This window comes from Typopeltis vanoorti, chromosome 15 (assembly GCF_054136105.1).
Source record: "Typopeltis vanoorti isolate ZY-2024b chromosome 15, IOZ_Tvanoo_1.0, whole genome shotgun sequence".
NCBI lineage: Eukaryota > Metazoa > Arthropoda > Arachnida > Uropygi > Thelyphonidae > Typopeltis > Typopeltis vanoorti.
This window is the reverse complement of record NC_143563.1, coordinates 56540933-56564079: the sequence shown is the minus strand read 5'-3', so window position 1 is coordinate 56564079 and position 23147 is coordinate 56540933. Positions and strand designations below refer to the sequence as shown.

The 23147-nt window shown below is 37.3% G+C and overlaps 1 protein-coding gene across 1 annotated transcript in view; it reads right to left on the bottom strand.

Annotated features, from left to right (window-relative positions):
- Window positions 1-23147, bottom strand: part of LOC150098777 (protein OS-9-like) — a 210522-nt gene that overhangs the window by 40911 nt on the left and 146464 nt on the right. Inside the window, exon 11 of the mRNA XM_090405721.1 lies at window positions 4466-4621. Within this exon, the coding sequence (XP_090261847.1) occupies window positions 4466-4621 (156 nt within the window). The remainder of the gene's footprint in view (window positions 1-4465; window positions 4622-23147) is intronic.

Here is a 23147-nt window from a genome sequence, read left to right as displayed (position 1 = left end):
ACAAGGCCCCCCCGTTGTTTTTGCCAGGGAGCCAGGGTGAACAGCGAAAAGTCTGCTAGTGGAACAAATCTGAAAACAAACCCCAACTCAAAATCACCAGAGTTAAAGATCGGTACTATTAAAATAAGAAGCCTGAATGTCAAAGAAATGGAGCTAGCTGAGGAATTAGATAAGTACCAGATTGACAAACAAAAAAGAAAAACTGGTGAGATCTTTCTGAGCAATAAATACAAAATGTTATATTCAGGCAATGACAATCAAGAAAAAGAAGGGGTAGCCATGATATTCAACACTAAATACGAGGCTAATCTTCTTGAATGGCAGGCAGTCTCAAGTAGAGTGATGTGGGCAAATATCAAAATGGGGAACTGGACAATGAGACTTATTTGTGCCTATGGTCCCATGGAAGGTTCTACTAAGGTAGAAGTGGATGAATTTTTTGAGGCTTTAGAGAAAGCAACTGACACAATGAAAAAGGAAAAGTTGGCCCTCATTAGGGATCTAAATAGCAGAGTAGGAAATGATTGTCAGGCATATGAAAATATTTTAGGAAAATTTGGAGAAAACAGCAAAGCTAATAATAATGGCAAATACTTGTTGGATTTCCGCTAAGAACGCGAACTGGTTATTACTAACACCATGTTCCAACATAAAAATGTGCACAAATTCACAATGAGAGAAGAGGCAAGGAATAAGAAAAGTTTCATTGACTATGTTATTGTTAATAGTGATGTTTTCTCCCTAGTGCAGGACACCAGAGTGTACAGAGGATTTAAATTGGAAGCGATCAATATTTAGTCTTGAGCAGGATAAAATTGAATTTCATATTGAAAAGAATGACATGTAAGAAAGTTTTAAAGCGAATAAAAGTTGAGCAGCTCTCAGATGTGAACTGTAGACTAAAATACACAAAGATTATTGAAAAAAAATGAAACAGTTTGAGAACAAGAACCAAATCTTGGAGAGTCAGTGGCAAACCTTGAAGAAAACCTTGATTGATTCAGCCAGAGAAGCATGTGGTGAAGTTGTCTGCAAGGATAGAAAAATCAGAACTCCATGGTGGACACAGGAAATTAAAGAGGCGGTGAAGGAAAAGAAGAAAGCATATCAAAAGTTCCTGGCAAATAAGTCAGCTTGTGCTCTTAGAGAATACAAAGCCAAATGTAAGAAAGCTAAACACTGTAAAACTAGCTATTATATCTATGTTCTGTGTAAAACTAGCTATATATCTATGTTCTTGCCAAAGTCATGGGAGGACTTTGGCAAGAACATAGAAAATAAATATCAAGAAGGTGGCAAGATATTCTGGAGGTTGTTGAAGAAGCTTAGAAATGGAGGAAAGAGTGCTGTAAAAGGAGTTAGAGATGATAAAGGTGACATGAAAACTGGAGAAAAAGATATCCTTGAAGTATGGATTAATTACTTCGAAAATTTGCTTAATGAAACAAGCAGTGATGACAGCACAGTGATAAAAAACACTGACCAGGCATTCAGTCAGGAATACAGGAATACATATCCATACTTGAAGTAGAAAAAGCCATCAAAGGCTTGAAATGTGGAAAGGCAGCAGGAGTAGATGATGTTCGACCAGAAATACTGAAGTATGGTGGTATAAAAGTCTTACAGTGGCTGGACTGCATAGTTCAGAACGCCTGGACAGAGGGACAAATTCCCGATGATTGGAGTAGAGCTCTAATAGTACCCAGATATAAAAAGCGAAATAAAACTGAACGTGAGAATTACAGAGGCATTTCCCTACTGAGTGTTCCAGGCAAGATTTATGCCAGTATACTTGAGAAACGGTTTAGAAGAATTGTGGAAGAAAAGTTTGGTGAAGAACAAGCTGGATTCAGGCCAAATAGAGGCTGTCAGGATCAGATCTTCACTTTACGACAATTAGTTGAGAAAGCATGGGAATATAACAAAGATCTGTATTTAAGTTTTGTCGATCTGGAATAGGCATACGACAAGGTGCCATGAGAGAAGCTATTCAAAATGCTACAGTTATATGGTGTCAATGGGGCATTATATCAAGCAATACTCAGTCTTTATTTGAGTTGTAAGTTAGAATTGAAGTACAGGAAGGTGGTTTAATATTAAATCTGGTGTCAGACAAGGATGTACATTATCCCCTCTGTTATTATCTATATGGATCACATTATGAAAGAAAGTGGTATGAAACCTGATATCAAAATTGTAGGTGTTAATCTCAGCTCTTTGCTTTATGCAGATGATGTTATGCTTCTAAATAAATCTGCAAGATTCCCTGACTAAATTGAATAATTGTTGTAATAGATATGGTATGAAGATCAGCATTAAAAAGACAAAGACAATGAAAATAGGTAGAATCGTTGAAAATGTTAACTGTGTTTTGAATATGTTTTGAAATGTTTTACCTGTGGAACAAGTAAAATTTCAGCTACTTAGGCATGATTTTTAGTGAAGATGGTAAATTAAATATGGAAATAGACAACAGAATCAACAAAGCTGGTATGGTAGGAAGTCAATTGAATAAATTCATATGGAATAAGAGAGAAATTAGTCGGAATACTAAATTAGCTGTATACAAGACAGTGTTCAATCCAGTTTTAACTTATGGATCTGAGAATTTAACTTATGGGTCAGAAGTAAAACACTTGACCAAAGACTAGAGACCGCAGATATGAAAGTCCTGAGAAATATTAGAGGTGTAAACAGATGGCATCAATGGCAATATCATATTAAAAACGAGGATATTAGGAAAGAACTTGACATTGTCAGCATCCAATAATGCATTAGCAGAGCTAATCTCAGGTGGTATGGTCACTTAAACAGAATGGGTAAGGAAAGATTAGCAAAACAAGTGTTCTCTGCTAGGTTGGCAGGAAAACGACCCAGAGGAAGACCAAGATAAAGGTGGATTGATACGATACAAAGTACCTTAGACGATAGAAATATAAGATCTGATAATGTTGGAGTCTTGACAAGTAACAGACTGATTTGGAGGAAAATTGTAGCATCCTGTATATCCTGTACACCCCTTGAGGGTACATGTCAGGAATTTGATGATGATGGTAACTTCAGATGCTGTAATGGGTCTGTCAAGCCCATCTTGGATATGAACAGGAAAGACATTAATGTTCCAAGAGTTATAATTTCCTACAGTACTATTGTCTTCAAACAGAATTTTGTAGTAGTGTTTTTTAAAGGAGTCAAGGATGTCTTGAGTTGGGGGACATGTCTTCACCATCGATGCAGATTTGAGTGATAGTCCTTTCTTTGCAGAATTTGGTGAATTGTCTATTGAAGAATGCAGTTGAAGGGCTATGTGCTTAGTGCTGCTTATAGATAGATGTTGAAAGTTTTTTTTCACTTGGTTATAATATAAATTAAAGATGCCAAAAAATCATATTCTTGGTTTAATTCTTTATCCATCCATTCGTCTGTGCACTGGGCATCCACAGATGCCATATCATCACACTCCGATACTCGGTGATGTGCCACACCAGGCCTCGACATGTAGTTGTGTTGTATGCTTTTCTGGAGGCTTGAACTCTCTGAAGATCAGTCACTCTGCAAACACCATCCATCCATCCATCTCATTGACGGTCTACACCTTCCCTACACTTTCAAAGTTTGCGTGGGAAGTAACTTCATGACTGGGCTACTTGTATAAAGAGGCTAATGACTTCACATCGATTGCCTTAGTATCCCATAATGCCAAAGCACATACCCTTATGAACAACTATAATGTTATGTATTATGGGAAGGGCCACTACTCAGACCGGTTTCGACCTTTATTGAGGTCTCATCAGTGGGAGCCAGACTAAGAAGTGATACCAAGGTTGAAGTAATGCATAAATCATATTTCCATATACAAGCAGTCAAAAGGTGTCTGCTATTACAACTTATTACTAAAATACTCTGGATTAGAGATAGATGTTGAAAGTTTTTTCACTTGGTTATACTATAAATTAAAGACAGCAAGAAATCATATTCTTGATTTCATCCCAGTCGTGAAGTTACTTCACGTACAAACTTTGTTTGCTTATACTTGGATAAATGATGAAACCAAGAATATAATTTTTGAAACATAACAGATAATATACTATTCTTCCCCTTCCCCAAATCCACAAGAACAGAATTATCCCTGTCCCTTACATTCTGTGGCGCTTATAAAAGACAGATGAAATGCTGCATGATGCTCACCATTTTTAAACTACACAAACTCACACCATTATTTGTTTTCCCAGAGACAAATTCCATTTTTTTGTGTATTCATGTGCAATGTGCCTGAAAGTTGGCCTATTGTATTGTTCAAGGATTCCTAAAAGTTAATGAACAGTTTAAAACTCACTAAACTTAAAAATATCTTGTGGCAATTAATAAAATGGAATTATTTTCACTTTTACTGCTGACAAAATGTCTGAAAATTTCATGTAATGCGATTTCTTTTTTATGGTATGTGTGAGGCTAGAAGAATTACCTGCTGTTTCAGAAATTTCTTCTTCATCATCATCATCGACTTCATCATCCTCAGTATAACCATCTTTCTCCATTAAGATTTCAGATTCACTTGATTCGTGTAGTTCTGATTTAGATAAAATATTCTGCTTTTGCTGATCTTCAGCAGGAACTTTGTCTAAAAAATCAAATATAAAAGAAGAGAGATAAATATGCATCAAATTATAATATACTAATTACCACTATCAGCCAGAAAAGCATATTTACCAAGAGTTCAGCTTAACGTAGGGTCTGAAATGAAAATTAATGCAAATTATGCTCGATGTATATTAACAAGATTTTCTTATATAAAAGAGTTTGTAAGAAGTTGATGTTCACTTTTTCATTCTTCTTAACTGCTTAAACACTTATCCATTCATCAGCTGCTCCCTCCCACCAGCATATTAATTTTCGGTCTTTTCATTATCCTATTATCTTTCTTCTAATTTACTTGCAAAATAGCTAGTTTCAATTCACTATTAGTTTTTCTAAAAAAGATTTGACTGGTAATTAACTTAAGAAATTTACAATGCATAAAACGAATATTAATTAAAGGAAACTTTAATGAATACCTTCATTATTTCGGCAACACCACGTTGCCATCTTCAGGAATATACAAATATGGTATGTGCACGCAGGCACTAACAAAAGCAAATGAGGAAGAAAGCAAGAAACTAATATTGTTCCTAAAATCCTAATGGTGCCCCCCTAGTGGGCTAATTGGGTTGTCTTGGCCGTTGGGCTGGTTAGGGCATCGTCATCTGAGCAGATGATGATGCCCTAACCAGCGTCATCTGAGCAGATTAATTTTGCCCTGATATATAGTGTTTTAATAACCCCATATTGTTGTGTGGGGGGGGATTGCATGATCTGAATTGTATGAGCATGCAATGATTGCATGAGCTGAATGTATCTGCCTGTATGGGTGGGTTTTCTATAAATAGAGAAAACCAAAGATCCATCAGACTAGTGAGTGATTAGAGTGTCTAGTAAGGGGAGGGTGTTGTTTTCCAAGGTGAACTGGACCCTGGGGTGTTGGTTGTTTAAGTGTGTTAGGAAGGAGTGGAGTGTATCTGAGTCATTTGGCCAAATAGCAAACACATAATGTGCCATTACGTCCCACAGTGGATGGCATTGATTCCCCCACATATAAATTAGTCAAAGCGCTCACACACTATACTGGCAACACACCATCACACATAAAAAAACTCAGCCCACTTCAAAGCCAGTGCAGAAAACCTCTCACTCCAACACAATGACATAATGGTCAGTTTTGACATCTCCTCCCTATTCACAAATGTCCCACTGAAGGAAACCCTAGAGCTCATCCAAGCCACCGATATCTCAGCCCAATTTCAGTTCACAATGAACTAAGGCTATTTCGTTTGACAAGGAAAATTCTACAAACAGATAGAGGGGACATCCATGGGTTCACCACTTTCCCCACCCTTGGCCAACTTGTTTATGGAGACCTTTGAAGAGGAAGCCTTAAATTCTGCCCTACAAAAACCCACTATTTGGCTTCGGTATGTGGATGATGTGTTTGCTATTTGGCCACATGGCTCAAATACACTCCACTCCTTCATAACACACTTAAACAACCAACACCCCAGGGTCTAGTTCACCTTGGAAAAAGAGGAAAACAACACCCTCCCCTTCCTAGACACTTTAATCACTTGCCAGCCTGATGGATCTTTGGTTTTCTCTGTTTAGAGAAAACCCACCCATACAGGCAGATACATTCACCAGCAATCCCCACCCCCTCACAACAATATGGGGTTATTAAAACACTATATAACAGGGCAAAATTAATCTGCTCAGATGCCCTAACCACTGAACTAAACCACATCCTTAACACTTTCTTAGCCAATGGCTACAACCACCAAAAAATCCGAAAAATACTAAAACCAGTAAACCCCCCCCCTTCACAATAAAGATTACACTAAATCTATCACCATCCCCTACATCCGGGGCACCTCTGAGAAAATAACCAATATCCTTAAAAAATATGACCTAACTTCTTGTTATAGACCATATAAAAAGTTGGCATCCTTTATCTGCTCTATCAAAGACTAACCACTTCCCTTAGACCTACCTGGTGTATACCAGGTCCCTTGCAGCTGTAAATTGTCCTACTTTGGCCAAACAGGCAAGACAGCGAATATTAGGATTTCAGAACACAAAGACTACATCCGGTTTCACCAGTACAGCCACTCTGGGCTTGCAGACCATGCCATAGATACCCACCATAGAATTTGTTGGAAGAAAACTAAAATAATACACTGCAGCAAGTTCAAGTATGAAAGATTATTCATGGAATCATCAGCAGCTCTAAAAAAAAAATACCAAACCTCAACAAATTTGGGAGACTTGCATCATCAGAACTTGCCCAACGGCCAAGACAACCCATTTAGCCCGCTAGGGGACACCATTAGGACTTCAGGAACAATATTAGTTTCTTGCCTTCTTCCTCATTTGCTTTTGTTAGTGCCTGCATGCACATACCATATTTGTATGTTCCTGAAGATGGCAACGTGACGTTGCTGAAATATTGAAGGTAGTCATTAAAGTTTCCTTTAATTAATATCTGTTTTATGCGTTGTAAATTCCTTAAGTTAATTACCAGTTATGTATGACTAATGTATAAGCCTTGTTACAAGAATCAAAAAGGTTTATTCTTGAAAATCCTTATATTTTCCCTCTTGATCCATCAATTATTATCTGTTTTCAACATCCAGTTATCAAGTTTGTTTTATTTAGCATAACTGACTGCTTGATGGCCTTCTCCACTTCACTACTTTGAACAGACATTGTTTTATGAATTCTATTGTAATAGAATTACCGTATTTGCCGGCATATAAGATGCATTTTTTTTCTTTGAAAATAGGTCTGAAAAACAGGGTGCATCTTATACGCCGATACTCAGTTTTTTATTATTTTCATTTCTGGAAATTTTCTCTGTTCCGAGTTACGCGATTTCTTTATTGCTTCCTTGTGGTGTGTGAGAGCATTCCAGTTACGTAGAGCAGTGTTTCTCAAACTTCAGACATCTGCGTTCATATGATTGGTGCGGTATTAACAAAAGATCATGCTACTAAATGACAAAGACAAGCTGACAGTTGAGTTGAAATGATAATTCTCTTCAACCGAATTCCTTATATAATATCTGAAACACATTCACTATATCTTTCTTCGTTTTAACACATTCACTCAAACAAAACCATATGTTGCACCGGCAACATATAGTTTTGCTCGAGTCATACAGCATTTTCTGTGGGAGGGAGACAGTGCTGTTTTTATCCCAGTTGTCTCTAATTGCACTGTTTGTTGAGAAACATATTGCACAGCCTGCAGATGTCTCTGTACCTTATTCAGTGATACAATAGGAATGTTTTACGATCTCGAACTTCACGGATACATTGAATTTTATTATATGCGTTAATGATGCATAGCCGAAAATTGCCACAGGCCCCCTAAAAACCTTTTATGTACCCCCGGGGTACGTGTACCACACTTTGAGAAACACTGACGTAGAGTTCAGTGGATGCGCATGCACTGTCATTGACAATCACAGCTGTGTCCTGTTTGTTTAAACTTTCCAATTGTTGTCGCAGTTGTGAACAGTGATAAATTTCTGCAGTTAAATTTTCTCTAAATTTCTTGGCAAATTATGGCTGAAAAACGTCGGCATTGTTACAATATTGCATACAAGCTGCGTGTAATTGCGTATGCTAAAGAAAATGGAAACAGAGCTGCAGAGAGGCATTTTGGACCACCCCCAACTGAGAATATTATAAGAACTTGGCAGAATCAGGAAGAGGATTTAAAAAAAGCAACTCACAGTAAACATAACCTACGAAGTGGAACTGCAAAATGGCCAGAACTTGAGGCAGAACTGAATACTTGGATTTTAGACCACAGAAAAGCGGGACTTACAAAAATGACTATTCATCAAGCGAAAGCGATAGCCAACTTTACTGGATCAACATCATGGTGTTCAAGATTCATGAAGAGAAACCAGCTATGTATGTGGACTAAAACAAAAATATCACAAAAGATGCCACTGAATATGAAGAAAAAATGATTGAATTTCATCGATTCGTCATTAACGCAAGGAAACTAGAAAATTTTGAACTTGCGCAAATAGGAAACATGGACGAGGTTCCAATGACTTTTGATGTGCCCTCAAACAAAACTGTATATTCCAAGGGCACTAAAAGTGTTACTATTAAAATTTCGGGGCACGAAAAAACTCACTGCATGGTTGTTTTATCTTGCTGTGCTGATGGAACAAAATTGCCGCCACTATTGATTTTTAAAAGGAAGATGCTACCCAAAGAAAAACTGCTTAAAGGAGTGTTTGTACATGTTCACGCAAAAGGCTGGATGGATGGAGAAGGAATGAAGTTATGGATAGATAAAATTTGGTCTAGGTGCCCTGGTGGACTGTTGAAGCCTGCCATGCTAGTATGAGATCAGTTTCGTTCTCACAGAACAGACGATGTTACAAATAAACTCAAGGAATTGAAAACTCAGCTGTAATTCCAGGAGGTCTAACTAGTCAGCTTCAACCTTTAGATGTGTGTATTAATAAACCATTTAAGGGATTTATGAAGGAGAAGTGGAACAGCTGGATGCAGTCTTCAGATTTTGAGGTTATGCCATCAGGAAGAAGGAAGAGGCCTAGCATTTCGCAAGTTTGTGAGTGGGTCAAAGCTTCATGGAATGCTGTGAAAACTGAGACAGTGGTTAAATCATTTAAGAAGTGTGGAATTAATAATGCACCGGATGGTACAGAGGACAATTTGTTGCATGAGGACTCAGATTCTGATTTAGAAGAGGTTTCAAGTGTCTCTTCATTTAGCTCTGAGATGAATTTCTGGGTTTTGACGATTAAAAGGTGGGTACTCTTTCCTAGTTAGATTAGGTATTTGTTGAAAGTAGATCTACTTATTACTTTATATTTGAAATACTGTAAATTCATTATAATATTCAGTGATAAAGTTTTTTTCCTAAAAAATGTGTACAAAAAAGGGGGTGCGTCCTATACGCCGGCAAATACGGTAATTCTATTAATAGCAAACAAGTAAATGCATCCATCCCTTCCTAACCATATATGGCATTATAAAGACTATGGAAAAGGTGATGAGTGCAACTGTGAAAACTGCAGAGGAATAAGTCTCCTAAATACTGGTTATAAGGTATATGCATGAATATTAACTTCAAAACTTATATGCAGAAGTTACTTTGCAAAAAACAAAATGGCTTCTAAAAAGGACGATTGTGCATTGACTCAACTTTTACATTAAAAATCTTAATGGAAAAATATTATGAATTCAACATAAATACACACAGCATTTGTAGATTACCAGAGAGAGCCTTTGACAGAATCTTAAGGAACAAACTGTGAACCATACTCGAGAATTCTAAACATTCCAAACCAGCTGCTTGCTGCAATAACTAACATGTATCAAAACAACCAAACAGCTGTAAGAATCAGCCTTTTGTTTGCAGATGATCAGATAATCACAGAAACAAATACTACTTAAACATTATTGCTAAAAAATTTTGAATGCAAATATCAACAGACAAAACAAAGATCATGGCTTTTAAAGAACATCTCTAGTCAGAATTAAAATCATGCTTGAAAATAAAATTTTAGAACAAATTAACTGCTTCAAATATCTTGGATATGATGTATCATATACAAAAGCTGACATTGATATCAAAATTTCAAACTTTCTAAATATAACAGGAATGATCAATAATATTTTCAAAGCTAACCAATTTCAAAAGCACACAAGAATAAGAATTTATAAAGTTTTGGTAAGACCTTTTCTACCTTTTCATACTGAAGTGAATTATGGACCATAAAAACTGCAGAAGAAAAAAAGAATAGAAACTGGAGAAATGAAATTCCTGTGAAAGACAGCAGGTTGTATTCTTTGTGTGTGTGTGGGGGGACTTTGCTTAAGAAGCCAAAATGATGAGTAAGAAAGTAAAGATTGTGAGTCTGCTGCCTCAGTATGATAGGAGAGAACTGAGAAGAGCCATGATTGCCAATGAGAGGATTGTGAGGAGGAATGGTGCACAGTTTATTGATGTATGGGAGTGAGTTTGATGGATGAAAGGATTTATATATACCCAACGGACTACATTTTAATGGTTTTAGAATTAGATATTTGGAGAAAGTGTTGTTCAGTGAGAGTGTGGTAGTGCAAAACCAGGGAAGCTAGATATATTAGGGAGGAAGAAATCAAGCATGTGTCTGTCTTCTCCTGTGATAAATGAGCATGTGTGCAGTAATGATTATACAATACTGAATCGGATTTCACAGGTTTCCAATTTGAATGGGTGGGTAATGACATTACAGAAGGGGACTATGGGTACAAAGGGATGTTGAAATGCATGTACAAGAATGCAAGAAGTATCAGGAATAAGGGCGAGGAGTTTTTGGCATTGGTCAGTTCAATTTGGCCAAAAAGTATAAGCATCAATGAGACCTGGTTGACCAAAAATGATTCAGTTACAGGGATAGAATGTAATATTGTATTTTTAAGGAGGATAAAGGGAAGAGAATAGGATGTGGAGTATTGCTGATGATAGCTGAAGAATTATAACCAACAAAAGTAGACGTTAAAGAGGATTTTAGGTCTGAGTGAGATGATTCATTTGAGACTGTCTGGTGTGAGACAGAGGCAAATAGGACAAAATATGTTGCTGGGTGCCGTAATAGAACAGGGAGGCCACAAGAAAATATAGATGCCATGTATTGGTAGATTAGCATGAGTGTAGGCCAAACAATTATGGGAGAACTTTGGACATTGACTGGAGGAGGAAAGGGGCATGGCAAGATGAAAGTGGGATTTATACAGTTGCTAAGGGATAATTACATGAAACATGTTATAGAGGGGACAAGGAGCTTGAGAGTGTTGGATCTGATAATAGCATCACACGATATATCCATAACCAAGGTAGCCTGTCTCCAATTGGGGAGAGTGACCATGTAGTCTTGTTCTGGGAAGTTTCCAAACATGTAGAATTCTCTATCAAGAAGAGGTGTATGTTCAACTATAAGGCTGGTGATTGTGAGAGACTCAGGAGTTATCTTGGAATAGTGCTGGTAGTGTATGGCAAGTGGTCAGAGACTGCTTGAGAGTAGAAGTATCTGACTGCATATCCAAGGTCAGGAGAATAAACCAAGCTGGAATTAAGTGGATATGAGTAGAGATATAAAGCAAGCGCTTCAAAAAAAGAAAACATTATGAAGGGAATATAAAGAAAAAAGTGATCAGCATACTCATGAGCAGTACGAAGTGCAAGGAAGAAGGGCAACTAGTATGGTAAGGAAGGCCAAATCAGACTATGAGAGAGAATTAGCTAAACAGGCCAAAGTAAGCCCAAAAGAGTTTTTTTCATTATATAGCAAGTAAGAGAAAAAATGACTATGGTAAGAAGGTGACTGAGCCAAAAGAAATAGTTGAGTTGCTGAGTGATCATTTGGCAAAGGTATTTCATCCAGGTAGAGAGAACTTAAATTTGCTGATGTTACAGAAACATCAGAACTGAGGTAGATGAATAGGCATTCAAGCATATTAAAAATATGAATGTGAATACAGCAGTGCATATTCACTGCTGTATTCACATACACTGGATGTATGTGACTGGATGGCATATTGGCCCATGTGCTATGTAAACATGCAAGAGAATTGGCAATGCCTTTGACAAAGTTGTTCAATCTAAGTTTTAGCTCTGGCATGGTTCCAAGGGAGTAGAAAGAAGTAAGATAGTACCATTGCATAAAGATTGCTCCAAGACAGGTGGCAAACTACAGACCAATTAATATATCAGGACTGGTTTTAAAGTATTGGAAAAGTTGGTGAAAGGTAAAATACAACAGTGGGTGGATAGGGATGCAATACTCTATCTATAGTGGGCAGCATGGCTTTGTAAAGGGTAGGTCCCGTCTTAGTAACTTATTCACATTTTATAATAAATGTTACATCAGAATTTGATAAAGGTAATGGCTACACCATGATACTATTCAACTTTGCCAAGGCATTTGACAGAATATCACATGATAACTATTACAAAAGCTGGAGCAAATGGGAATGGATATAAGGCTAGTAGCTTGGATTGGGGGGAAGCTGATAGACAGACACCAGAGAGTAGTATATGGTGGAGTATCTAGGGGAATGATGGTGACTAGTGGAGTACCCCAGGGTTTGGTACTAAGGCTACTACTCTAATTTGTATATCAATGACATAGGGAAAGATTTAAGAGGGGATATTCAGTTGTTCACTGCTGATGCATAACTGAGGGAGAGCAATAGTTGATAAAGGTGATGTAGATATCCTACAGGGTGATTTAAATAAACAAACTTCACCCTCTAGCATACCTTGGAGTGTATGAAGTTCTTTGTGACTGTGACTTAGCCTATTATGAGCAGACAGGAAGATATCTGCCTGGAAGAACATAAAAAATACATTCCTACCATTATTATGGCAAGTCAGGACTGGCAGACCATGCTTTGGACACTCCTTCACACAGGATTAGATGGAAGAAAACTAATGTGCTATTTAGAAGTCATTATAGATCTGAAAGATTATTTTTTGAGTCACCCATGGCTATGAAGAATTCTCCTAACCTGAACAAATATGGTTGCATTAATTTGCCAAAAATTTGGGAGACCGTTATCTTAAGAGCAACTCCCACAGAGCTGTAATATATATATTTTTTTTTACAACATTAGAGGGCACCAAATTACTCCATCACAACTTGTATTGTTTCACTTACTCACTGTTGCATATACACTCATGAGCAGTTGAATTAGAGATACCTGCCTAGTAGCGGGTAGCATCCCCCCCCCTTTTGCTTGATGACAGCAGCGATGTGGCGTGACACAGACTCCATAAGGCAAAGGAAGTGTTGGGGAGCCAAACTGATCCATAACCGCTGCACAGCCTCCCACAATGCACGGAGATTGGTCAGAGCAGGGTCCAGGGCACGTACATCTCTCTCTTGACAGCATCACAGATATGTTCAATAGGATTGAGGTCAGGGGACCTTGGGGGACAGCTGAGCCTCCTCATGTCCGTTGAGTGTTCATCCACCCACTTGGCCACAATTCGGGAGTGGTGGGCTGGTGCATTGTCTTGCTGTAGGGTGCTGTAGGCAAAGAAATGGGTGCACATGAGCTGACAGCAGGTCTCTGTATCATTTGCCAGTGATGGACGATGGTAGATGTACCAGGGGACCCATTTCATCCCATGTAAATAGTCCCCATACGAGAATACCACTGGCCTGAACTGTACCCTGCTGACACGAGGGATCCATCGCTTCATGTGCTTGGCGACGCACTCGTACCCTGCCATCGATGTGTACCAATGCATACCTCGACTCATCAGTCCAGCCAACCTTTTTCCATGCGTCGAGGGTCCAATGGCGGTGTTTCTGTGCCCATGCTAATCGTTGTGCCTTGTGACGTGCGGTGGTTTCTGTACCCCATAGCGAGGAGATGGTTCTGGATGGTGTGGCTGTTCACACATTGTTGTTGTCCAGCATTGAATTGGCGAGTGATCTGCGGCACTGTGGCCTGTCTATCCGCTGTTACCATCCCGTCATCGACATGTCGACACTACAGCAGTTTTCCTTGGCAACTGCGGTTTTACCCGATTCCATGCATTCACGGTACACTCTTGACATAGTGCCTGCATGACTTTGGAGGTGGAGTGCCCCATATGTCGGACACCGACTATCTGGCTGCGATCGAGTTTGCTGAGATCTCGAGTCTTCCCCATTCTGTGCTCGACTATTACTCAGACGGTCAGCACAAGGTCTGATGACATCCCTGTCACACGCCACTATTCCATTCACCCGGGGCGACCACAGCACCATTTTGCCAGCACGGCAGGCATCTCTAATTCAACTGCTCACGAGCATACATGATGTTGTGCTCTGAAGATGCTAATTTGAAATTCAGCAAAGTATAAGCAACTTAATTAACATATTTTTTATAAAAGTTTGTTTGATGCTGTTAATACTGTTAAAAATAAGTTATGAATAACCTTCAATACCTAAGCTGATCTGTTAGCCTTTGTACACTCTAAGAATAATGTTTCCATATAGGCCAATCAGCATTTAGGAGAGGTAGTTAAGGTATTGGAGAAGTCGGTAAAAGACAGAATTCAGGACTGGGTGGATAGGAATGGTTGTGAAGGATAGATCTTGTTTTAGTAATTTGCTTACTTTTATTTATAATAAAGTGATAGTGGAGTTAGATAAGGAAAATAGCTACTAAGTGATACTACTGGCCTTTGCAAAGGATTTGAGAGTATTTCACATAGAACTCTGTTGCATAAATTGCAGCAAATGGGAATATATATGAATCTGGTGATTTTGATTAGAGAGTGGCTGAAACAGATAAAAGAGTGGTTTATGGAGAAGTTGAGTCCAAGAGAAGGTAGATGACTAATGGCGTACCACAGGGTTCATCAGTACAGTCCTCTGTTCTTTAATTTTTACATTAATGATAAATGATTTGACAGGAAATATTCAGTTGTTTGCTGATGATACAAAAGTAAATGAAGATCCTGTAGGATGACTTAAATAGGCTAGAAGTATGGGCAGAGGTAAATGGCTGCCATTTTAATGTAGTCAAGCATAAGATACTTTGGCATTAAGAGATCACAAGCTGTTTAAAATACTGATGAAGCCAGGGGAGGGGGATGTTGAGAGGGCATATTGCAGAGGTGGCCAAATCAGCACAGATTATGTGGTTGTTAAAGAAAACACTAACAAGTAGGGATATAGAAGTTATTGTTCTCCTTTATAAGGCCATATCTGGACGACTACATGCAGACCTGGATTCTCAGATTCTGTGAGTATGAAGAAGTGGCAGAGAGGATCCAGAGGAAAGTGACAAAGATTTTGGTAGGTCTATGGACTTCAAAAACTTGCTGAAGTAGGCAAAAAAAAGAGCAGACATAATAGAAGCATAAGTTCTTAAAGTGGTTTTAAAAGATTGACAATGAAGACTTCTTTTCCAGCACATAACAGGGAAAGGATAGAACAAGGGATTACCCATGGTTAGCAAGAGGTGTTAGGATTAGATTTTTTGCTTGAGGGTTGGCAAACAGGTGGTTGTGAGTGCTTCATCAGTGAATGAGTTTAAGGAGAGATATGATAGGTATAGTGTGAATTATGGCTAGTATGCATGGATCACCTGTGACGAGTCTCTTCTGACTCCATGGAGATACCTATATAATAATAATATTTTAGGGTAACATAGTAAAAAACATTTTATCCCCTATGAATATGAAAGTTTGACAGCCCATTGCTTACTACCCTTTTCCATTGTCTTGCACTAATGTTCTGTTTTTATGCATTTTCTATAAGCACTTTCTAGTCAATATGAAACCGATCTGGGATTAATAATTCTTACATCATGAAAATTATGGAAACAACTGCTGCATTAGAGTAAAACTTTAGTTTAATATAAACCAAAATAATTAAACTAAAGTTTTACTCTAATGCGGTAGTTTGTTTCTGTAATTTTCATGATGTATTTTGATCACTTTGTAAGCATGAAGGAAAGGATTAATAATTCTTGCTTTATCTTCTTTGTGCCTTGAGATCGATTTCTTCCAGATACCTTTGTCTTGGGCCACTAGTTTGGCTTCTCACCAGTTCTTCCAGCCAATCAAGTCTGTCTTCTTTGCTTTTCTGTCATTCTCTGCCAAGTTAATTTAGGCCTTCCCCTTTTCCATTTTCCTTCTGGGATCTATGTCAAAGCCACTTTAGGAATCTCTGCTGTCCATTCTCAGTATGTATCCAATCTCTGTTTTCTGTTTTTCATTTCATTATTTCATTGGTGATGCTTTTTTGCATAGTCAGGTTATTTATATAAATAATTTGTTATATGTTGGGGCCAAAATATTTTAAATATTTTATGCAGACATTTGATTTGAAAACTATTCAATTTAGCTTCCTGTTTTTTTGGGCAACTTCCATGTCTCTGATCCATAAAATAATAAGGCCTTAACATTGCTATTGAAGATCTCCATATATTATTTAATTTTCTGAAAGTAGTATTAGCTTTTGTCAGTCTCTGCATTATATCCCTGTCAGTTCCACCTCATTATCTATATTTGCTCCCAAGTATGTATCTTCTATAGCATGCTGATTGATTTTTTTTTCATCTCTTTGTGGCACTTTTGTTTTAGTCATATTTATTTTATAATAAATTATATAATTTTATAATAATTCCTCTAAATCTACATGCAATGCCAACTGAGGAACCTATTAAATAAGGTCCTGCTGTTTATCAGTGAACCAGATTGAAGAGTGAAATGTCAGCTACTGGAACAAACGTAATGGATTTAAAATAAGTTATTTCCATTTCAACAATAATCACTAATGAAAACATTGGAGCATTACTTAACAGGTGATGTCTCAGATGACATGGCATTTCATTATATCATTTTATTTTAAGGCAATACAGAATACAGTTTCATCTTTTACCTTAAACAAACAAGAAACAAGTATCCAAACTTGGAAATCCAATTTCCAAATGACATGGTCTTCATATAATTATCAGAAAATTTTCTCTTTGGCTTCTGTAGTTTGAATTCATGTTAAATGGTATGCCATAATCAACCACATAAGAAACACTACTGTTTCACATGAAAAAAAGATTCTAAAATCATAGTCAAGCACAACATTCAAATAGTGATAATAGAAAAAAAAAAAAAAAAAAGGTTAAATTATGTTGCTACATGCACATGATTAACGTATTGTTGAGATAAAAAGCATATGTGTCCATCATATCTAAAACCCATCCGCTTCAGGTATTTGATAAAAGGATCAAAAACCTGGTTTGAACATGGATTATAGCACTGGGTTGGGAATTCATATTTCAGAATTTCTGATTTAGCTACTGTAGGTAATATAGGCCATCTCAGTCTGCTAAGAGATTACTTGTACACACCCCTACCCAATGCAATAAAAATAAAAGCCACATTAAACAGGTGTGATCCTCTTATCAAACATCTGAACTACACAAATTTAGACACGATGGACACTCTGCTTTTCATCTCAACAATACACTGCTATATGAATATAACTGGTTAATTAATAAACCACTTTATTCCACTGCCAATGGCATATAGAGTTGTTTAATTATTGAACCATTTTATTCTATTACCAATGTTTGAATGTTGCGGCTGGCTCTAATTTCAACGTCTCCTAAATATGAAATCTGGGAGAATTAAAAAGCAGGTTTTTATCTTGTTTCTATGTGGCTAATTCTGGCACACCCATTAAACATCAGAAAGGTTTGTTCACTTCCATCTCCAACCTGCCAAATGCATTTTTCTTAACAGTAACTCAACTTTCAGCTTCTTTAGTCATGTTCATCTCACTTTTCCCAGTATACATTCTGTTTCAAAGGTGATATTTGTGCATATGTTGATTCTGATATCCCATACTGGAGTGTTCAACTTAGAATCTCCTCTTTAAAACTTACTTTGGCTGAAAATCTCTACCTCATACTATTAAATTCATTTGTTATCTGCACCACTTGTTTAATGCCACAGATCTTTCGAACTTTTTGATTTGTTCTTCAATGTTTTCTCTCCAGTCTATCATCAATAATGTCACCATTCCTATGAAGTTCACAATTCCAAATAGCTTTCTTTCACTAATCAAGCAGGTAGTGATGTTAGAGCATTTCCTACCACTGATGAATTCACATGATTATTTATATACATACATACCAAAATCTTAGCCCTTCTCCAAACATGCATCTCTTCCGTAACAATGATCTTTATATTGAGGATGCTGTCTTCTATGGCATTCAGAAGTTTTGATTTCTTTTCCATGGTCATACCATTTCTTATCTGGCGTTATAAGTATGCAAAGTCAGAGCTTTTTTCTCCATTGTTATGCCTCATTGATTAACTGTTTTTAGTCTTCTGATTCATTTTGCCTGGAACAAATCACTGGAGAAAAAAATGCTTATTGGTGTAGAAACATTCATTCTCTATTCCACTTAAGCTATGATTTTTTAAGTAGAAAGCCAAACTAGACAAAAATGAAGCATATGGCAATTGACTTTCATTGAATTCTCCAACTTCCTTTTTTTTAAATACTAGTTTATACTAAAACATCAAATAGTTATGATCATATTTACCAAACATTCAAATCTGATCTTGAATTAACCAAAAAAAGCAAGACATTTAAATCACATCCGATAGTAGTCATACTTTTTGGTTCCTGAACAAAGCTCAGATATAACTTTTATCCTAGTTTGATTCTACCTCCTTTTCCTTTGGATGGTTCTATATCTTTAGTCACAAAATTCTTGCTTGGGCAATCTCAGTCTTGACAACTCCAAATTTAAAAAATTCAGTGCCTTTTGATACATTATAAGAAAAATTGTCCATGCTAGGATACCAAAAGACACAGTCTTCTCATTCTTTTCTTTCATTCTGAGGAATGAAAGAAGGTCCTGATGGTCCTTATGCCTTCCCCTCAAGGGGGGGGGGGGAAGGGCGTAAGGACTAAAAGACTTGTTAGTGTTTAAGCTGCTCAGGTAGCATATGGTAAGCAGTTCTTGATAAAGTGCAGGGAACACTTTACCTTGATAATGTGTGAACTGAAGGAGAATGCCAGGTCATCCTTGTCTTTGAGTGATGTTACAATAGTGACATCTAGATGTGAGAGATAGAGAGGTGGAAACATAGTAATTGCATCCACTAACCCTGGCAAGGGATAAGGCTTCAATTGCTGAGGCAAGTTTTCTACACTTGGCTCTTTTGAAGTCTGATTTGGATTTGTTGATAATCTTTTTGCAGCTGTTGCATGCTGCACTGCATGCTGAGCAGGATGCCAGAGTTTGTTTTGAGAGCAACTTGTGATATTCTGAATTTTTTTTCTTGGATTGGGCATATATTTTAAAATTAAATGTTTGGATAATAGTATGTGGGATTTTGGGTGGAATGGGAAATGAAGGACTTCATTACAGAAAGAATTATTTCAGTTTTTCATTTGGAACAGAAGAGCAAAAACAATACATGAGACAAGATGGCATCAGATATTCTGGTGCCAACTAGATGACAGTTTGTGACAGACTGTTGCTAATAGCAAATATCCCTGCATCTTGATCACTGGAATTGGAGAAAGGGAAAGCAGTCAAGGTTTTGATCAGTGAAGTACCCAAGAAAGATGACCTCACCATTTGGAGTGTGGATAATCCAAGTTTCACAGACAATAAAAAAAAAGGTCAGAGTGATTACTAGAATACATAAAACTACACATCCCCTCCATCTCTATTCCTGTCAGAATGTCATCCTCATACAATATCTCACTTATTATTATTGTTGTTAAGAGAGTCCTCCAGAGAGTCAGGAACTCTCTCAAGGGAGGCTACATACTACACACACACACCGGCTATCATACTTGTTCAATTCATTCACACTACTTGCACACACAACATCCAATGGCAATCCATTCCAATCACACACCATTCAGAGAAAAATCTAGATCTCATTCCCTTCTTGACAGTATTCATTCTCAGCTTCCAAGGATGCCCTCTTTTCCTTTAATTTACTTTTACTTACCTGATTCCATCCTTTGTTGTTTCATATTTTGAGGCTTAATTTTCTTATCTTCCTACGTTCTATTATATGCTGCTCAACTTTCTGTAATTCCCACGTTGTTTCTCTAATAATCTGCTTTAACTTCACTATTTTGGAGGTTAATTCATTTTCAATAACCTCCTCAATATCTTCAACATCCTCCTTAGTGGGGCAAGACTTCTCATTCTCAACTTCACTACTCTTCTTAGCATTAAGTTTCTTGTGAATTTTTGGCACCATTTTAAACTATATTCAGTATTGCAATATCTTAACAAAAAATACACTAAAATACTATAAAATTCTAATTTTCTAAGGGAAAAAACACAATACAACATAAAATCACCAATTTTACAAGGGTGCTAAATTCACCAATCACAATAAAGCCTTAAACCTAGAATCAGACCTTTTTTTTTTTTTTTTTTTGCTGAATGAACTCGCTACAATACATGCTAATATCAATGCTACAATTCAATTTCCCTTATTTTGAATATATCTGTTTGTAAACATACATGCTAGCTCATTTCTGTTTCTATAACAAGTCCCACTGACCCTCACTTCTTGGATATGACACCCCCTCCCATTCCTCTCTATCACTGATATTACACCTCTCCTCAGACTATTCTTGACTATCTTATTCCTTTCTTGCACACTCAAACAACTCCTGAAACTAACTACATTTCTCATGCAGCATCTCCCTGTTCACCCTGATCTTCTCATAGGAGCGTCTCCCATTTCCCAATCCACCTTATGTTCCCTCTCTCTCATTTTCTTTACTCATATCACTTATCTCTCCATTAGCAAATTCTCCTGCTCTTCCATTCACTTCAGTTATTACTTTCTCTTGCAGCAACAGTTTCTCCAGTTGACTCACACAAAATCCATTTGAATGGATTTGGCATGATTCAAATGTAGTCCATCTCATTTATATAGCTCTATTCTTCCCTCAAATTCATTCCACACATTCACAAAATGAACTCCTTTCTCCTCACACAGCCAAACTGTTTCCCCTCAAACATCCAGAGATATTCTGAATGTTTAAATCAGTTTGAAAATAACTCATGTTGCTTGTCTAAGAGGTGTAAGTATGGTCCTAAGAGAGTCTGTCAGGAACAAGATCACTGTTGTCTGAGAAGGCTTGTATGGACAAACAGCACTTCCTGTGTGTAGCAACTGACCAATGAAGATTGTTGTCAACCCATATCTCACTATGTGCAGGAAATTAGAGGATTGGTGTTGGCAGTTGAATGCCTATATGGAAGCCACTGATTTCTGCAAAGTTTCTAGTTCAGTGGCCAGTATGTGTAGGTTGTTCCACCCTTAACCCTTGGTCTGAGTGAAGAATGTGTGCTTTTGGCAGAAAACTATGAGCCCATGAAGAGATGTGACCAACTGCTTGTTGGTCATTGAAACACAACTGAAGTTGTGTTTCAATGGCTCATGTTACAAGAACAACTGTGGAGTTATCAACATACAGATCATTGCATACTGCTATTCAGTAATAGGCTTTGCTTTAACAGCAAAGAGTGGCACATTTAAGTCAGAGCCTTGGGGAACACCTTGGTGACTTGGATAATATGCTTCTCACAGAAATGTGAAAAAATTAGCTAGAAAGAACATTTAATCAAAATAAGAATATATGGATACAGAAGTATCAATTTTTTTTCTGTGGAAGTGTTTGGTGGTTTTTCTTTCAGTAATGCTCTTGTCATAATTTTCTTGACAAGTGGGTTCTCATTTGGTAGGATCGTTTTGGGAGTTGTTTCAGGATTAAAACTGTAATAGTTTTAATCCTGATCATAAAGTTCAGGTATGCTGAAATTAATGGATGATGGAAGACACACAGGTATTTGTGTTGCTTTTGATATTTTCTAACTTCTATCTTTCTCATCATAAGAGCATTTCAGAACAGATGTTGCAGTGGCTGACTTACTCTTTGCATCCTGATATGAGATATTTTATTCAGTTTTTATCTTTTGTATCTCTTTCTCATCCTTCCACCTCTGGAGTGTGTGAATAGGCCAGATGGTTTCCTTCACAGTTGACAAATTTAGGTTTATTTGCACAGCAAGGATTATTACCATGCTCTTTACTACTGCATCAGAGACAGATGGTAGAGCCATGATAGGCAGTTTGGATATGTCTGTATTTTTAACATTTAAAGCAGCTTAGTGGAATAGCAATATAGAGCCTAAGAGGACAACTGAGATATCCTATTTTTACAGATGTCTGAGGTTAGGTGTGTATGTCAAAAGTGAGTATGGTATTTCTGGTTAGAACCAGGTGACTATCCCTATCTGGATGTACCTCACTCCTTGATCTGCAAGTTCTGAACATATCACCCATCTAGAAAATCAAGGAGATCCTATTCTTATATACACCACAAAATAGTCAAGCATTTTGAGGTGTTACTGTAATTGGTATTCTTCCCACTGATGTTATTCACAGTAGTTTTTCTAAGTGTTGCTGGATGTTACAACAAGAATATCTACAGAATGTAATTTTTTTAAAATATGTTTTGGGAAATCCTGCAAACATAGAGAAGGGTGACGTTTCTCTATTGGCCTTTCACTGGTTGCATGGATGATGAAAAACAATGGTATATTTATTGTGCACATGTCAGATGTATTTTGTTTCTTATTTGCTATAAAATTATAAAATGATGTATCTACAGTGTCTAGTTGGCTGGAGCCTTGAGGTTGATAGAAAATTTGAGGATGAAAGATTGATGCTCAGAGAGAATTTTTGGGTCAACCAGAAATTCCCATCCAATTCACCATGGATGCCAACTATCCAGCAAGCAATAAATGCACTTGTAAGTGGAAAGCTAGAATTATCCAGGCAGGTGTAGCCCAGATGCTATACCTGCTGCAAGAGTTGAGCTCAGTCTCAGACAGAGGAAGGTCAGGGGAAAGAGCCTTACTACAATACTTTGACCCTTGCAGGCAAGCCTGATCCTCACTGGGCCTTCCAAGATTGCCTGTCATGACAAAGCAAAAGCCAGAGATACAAAACTACTAGGATTCACT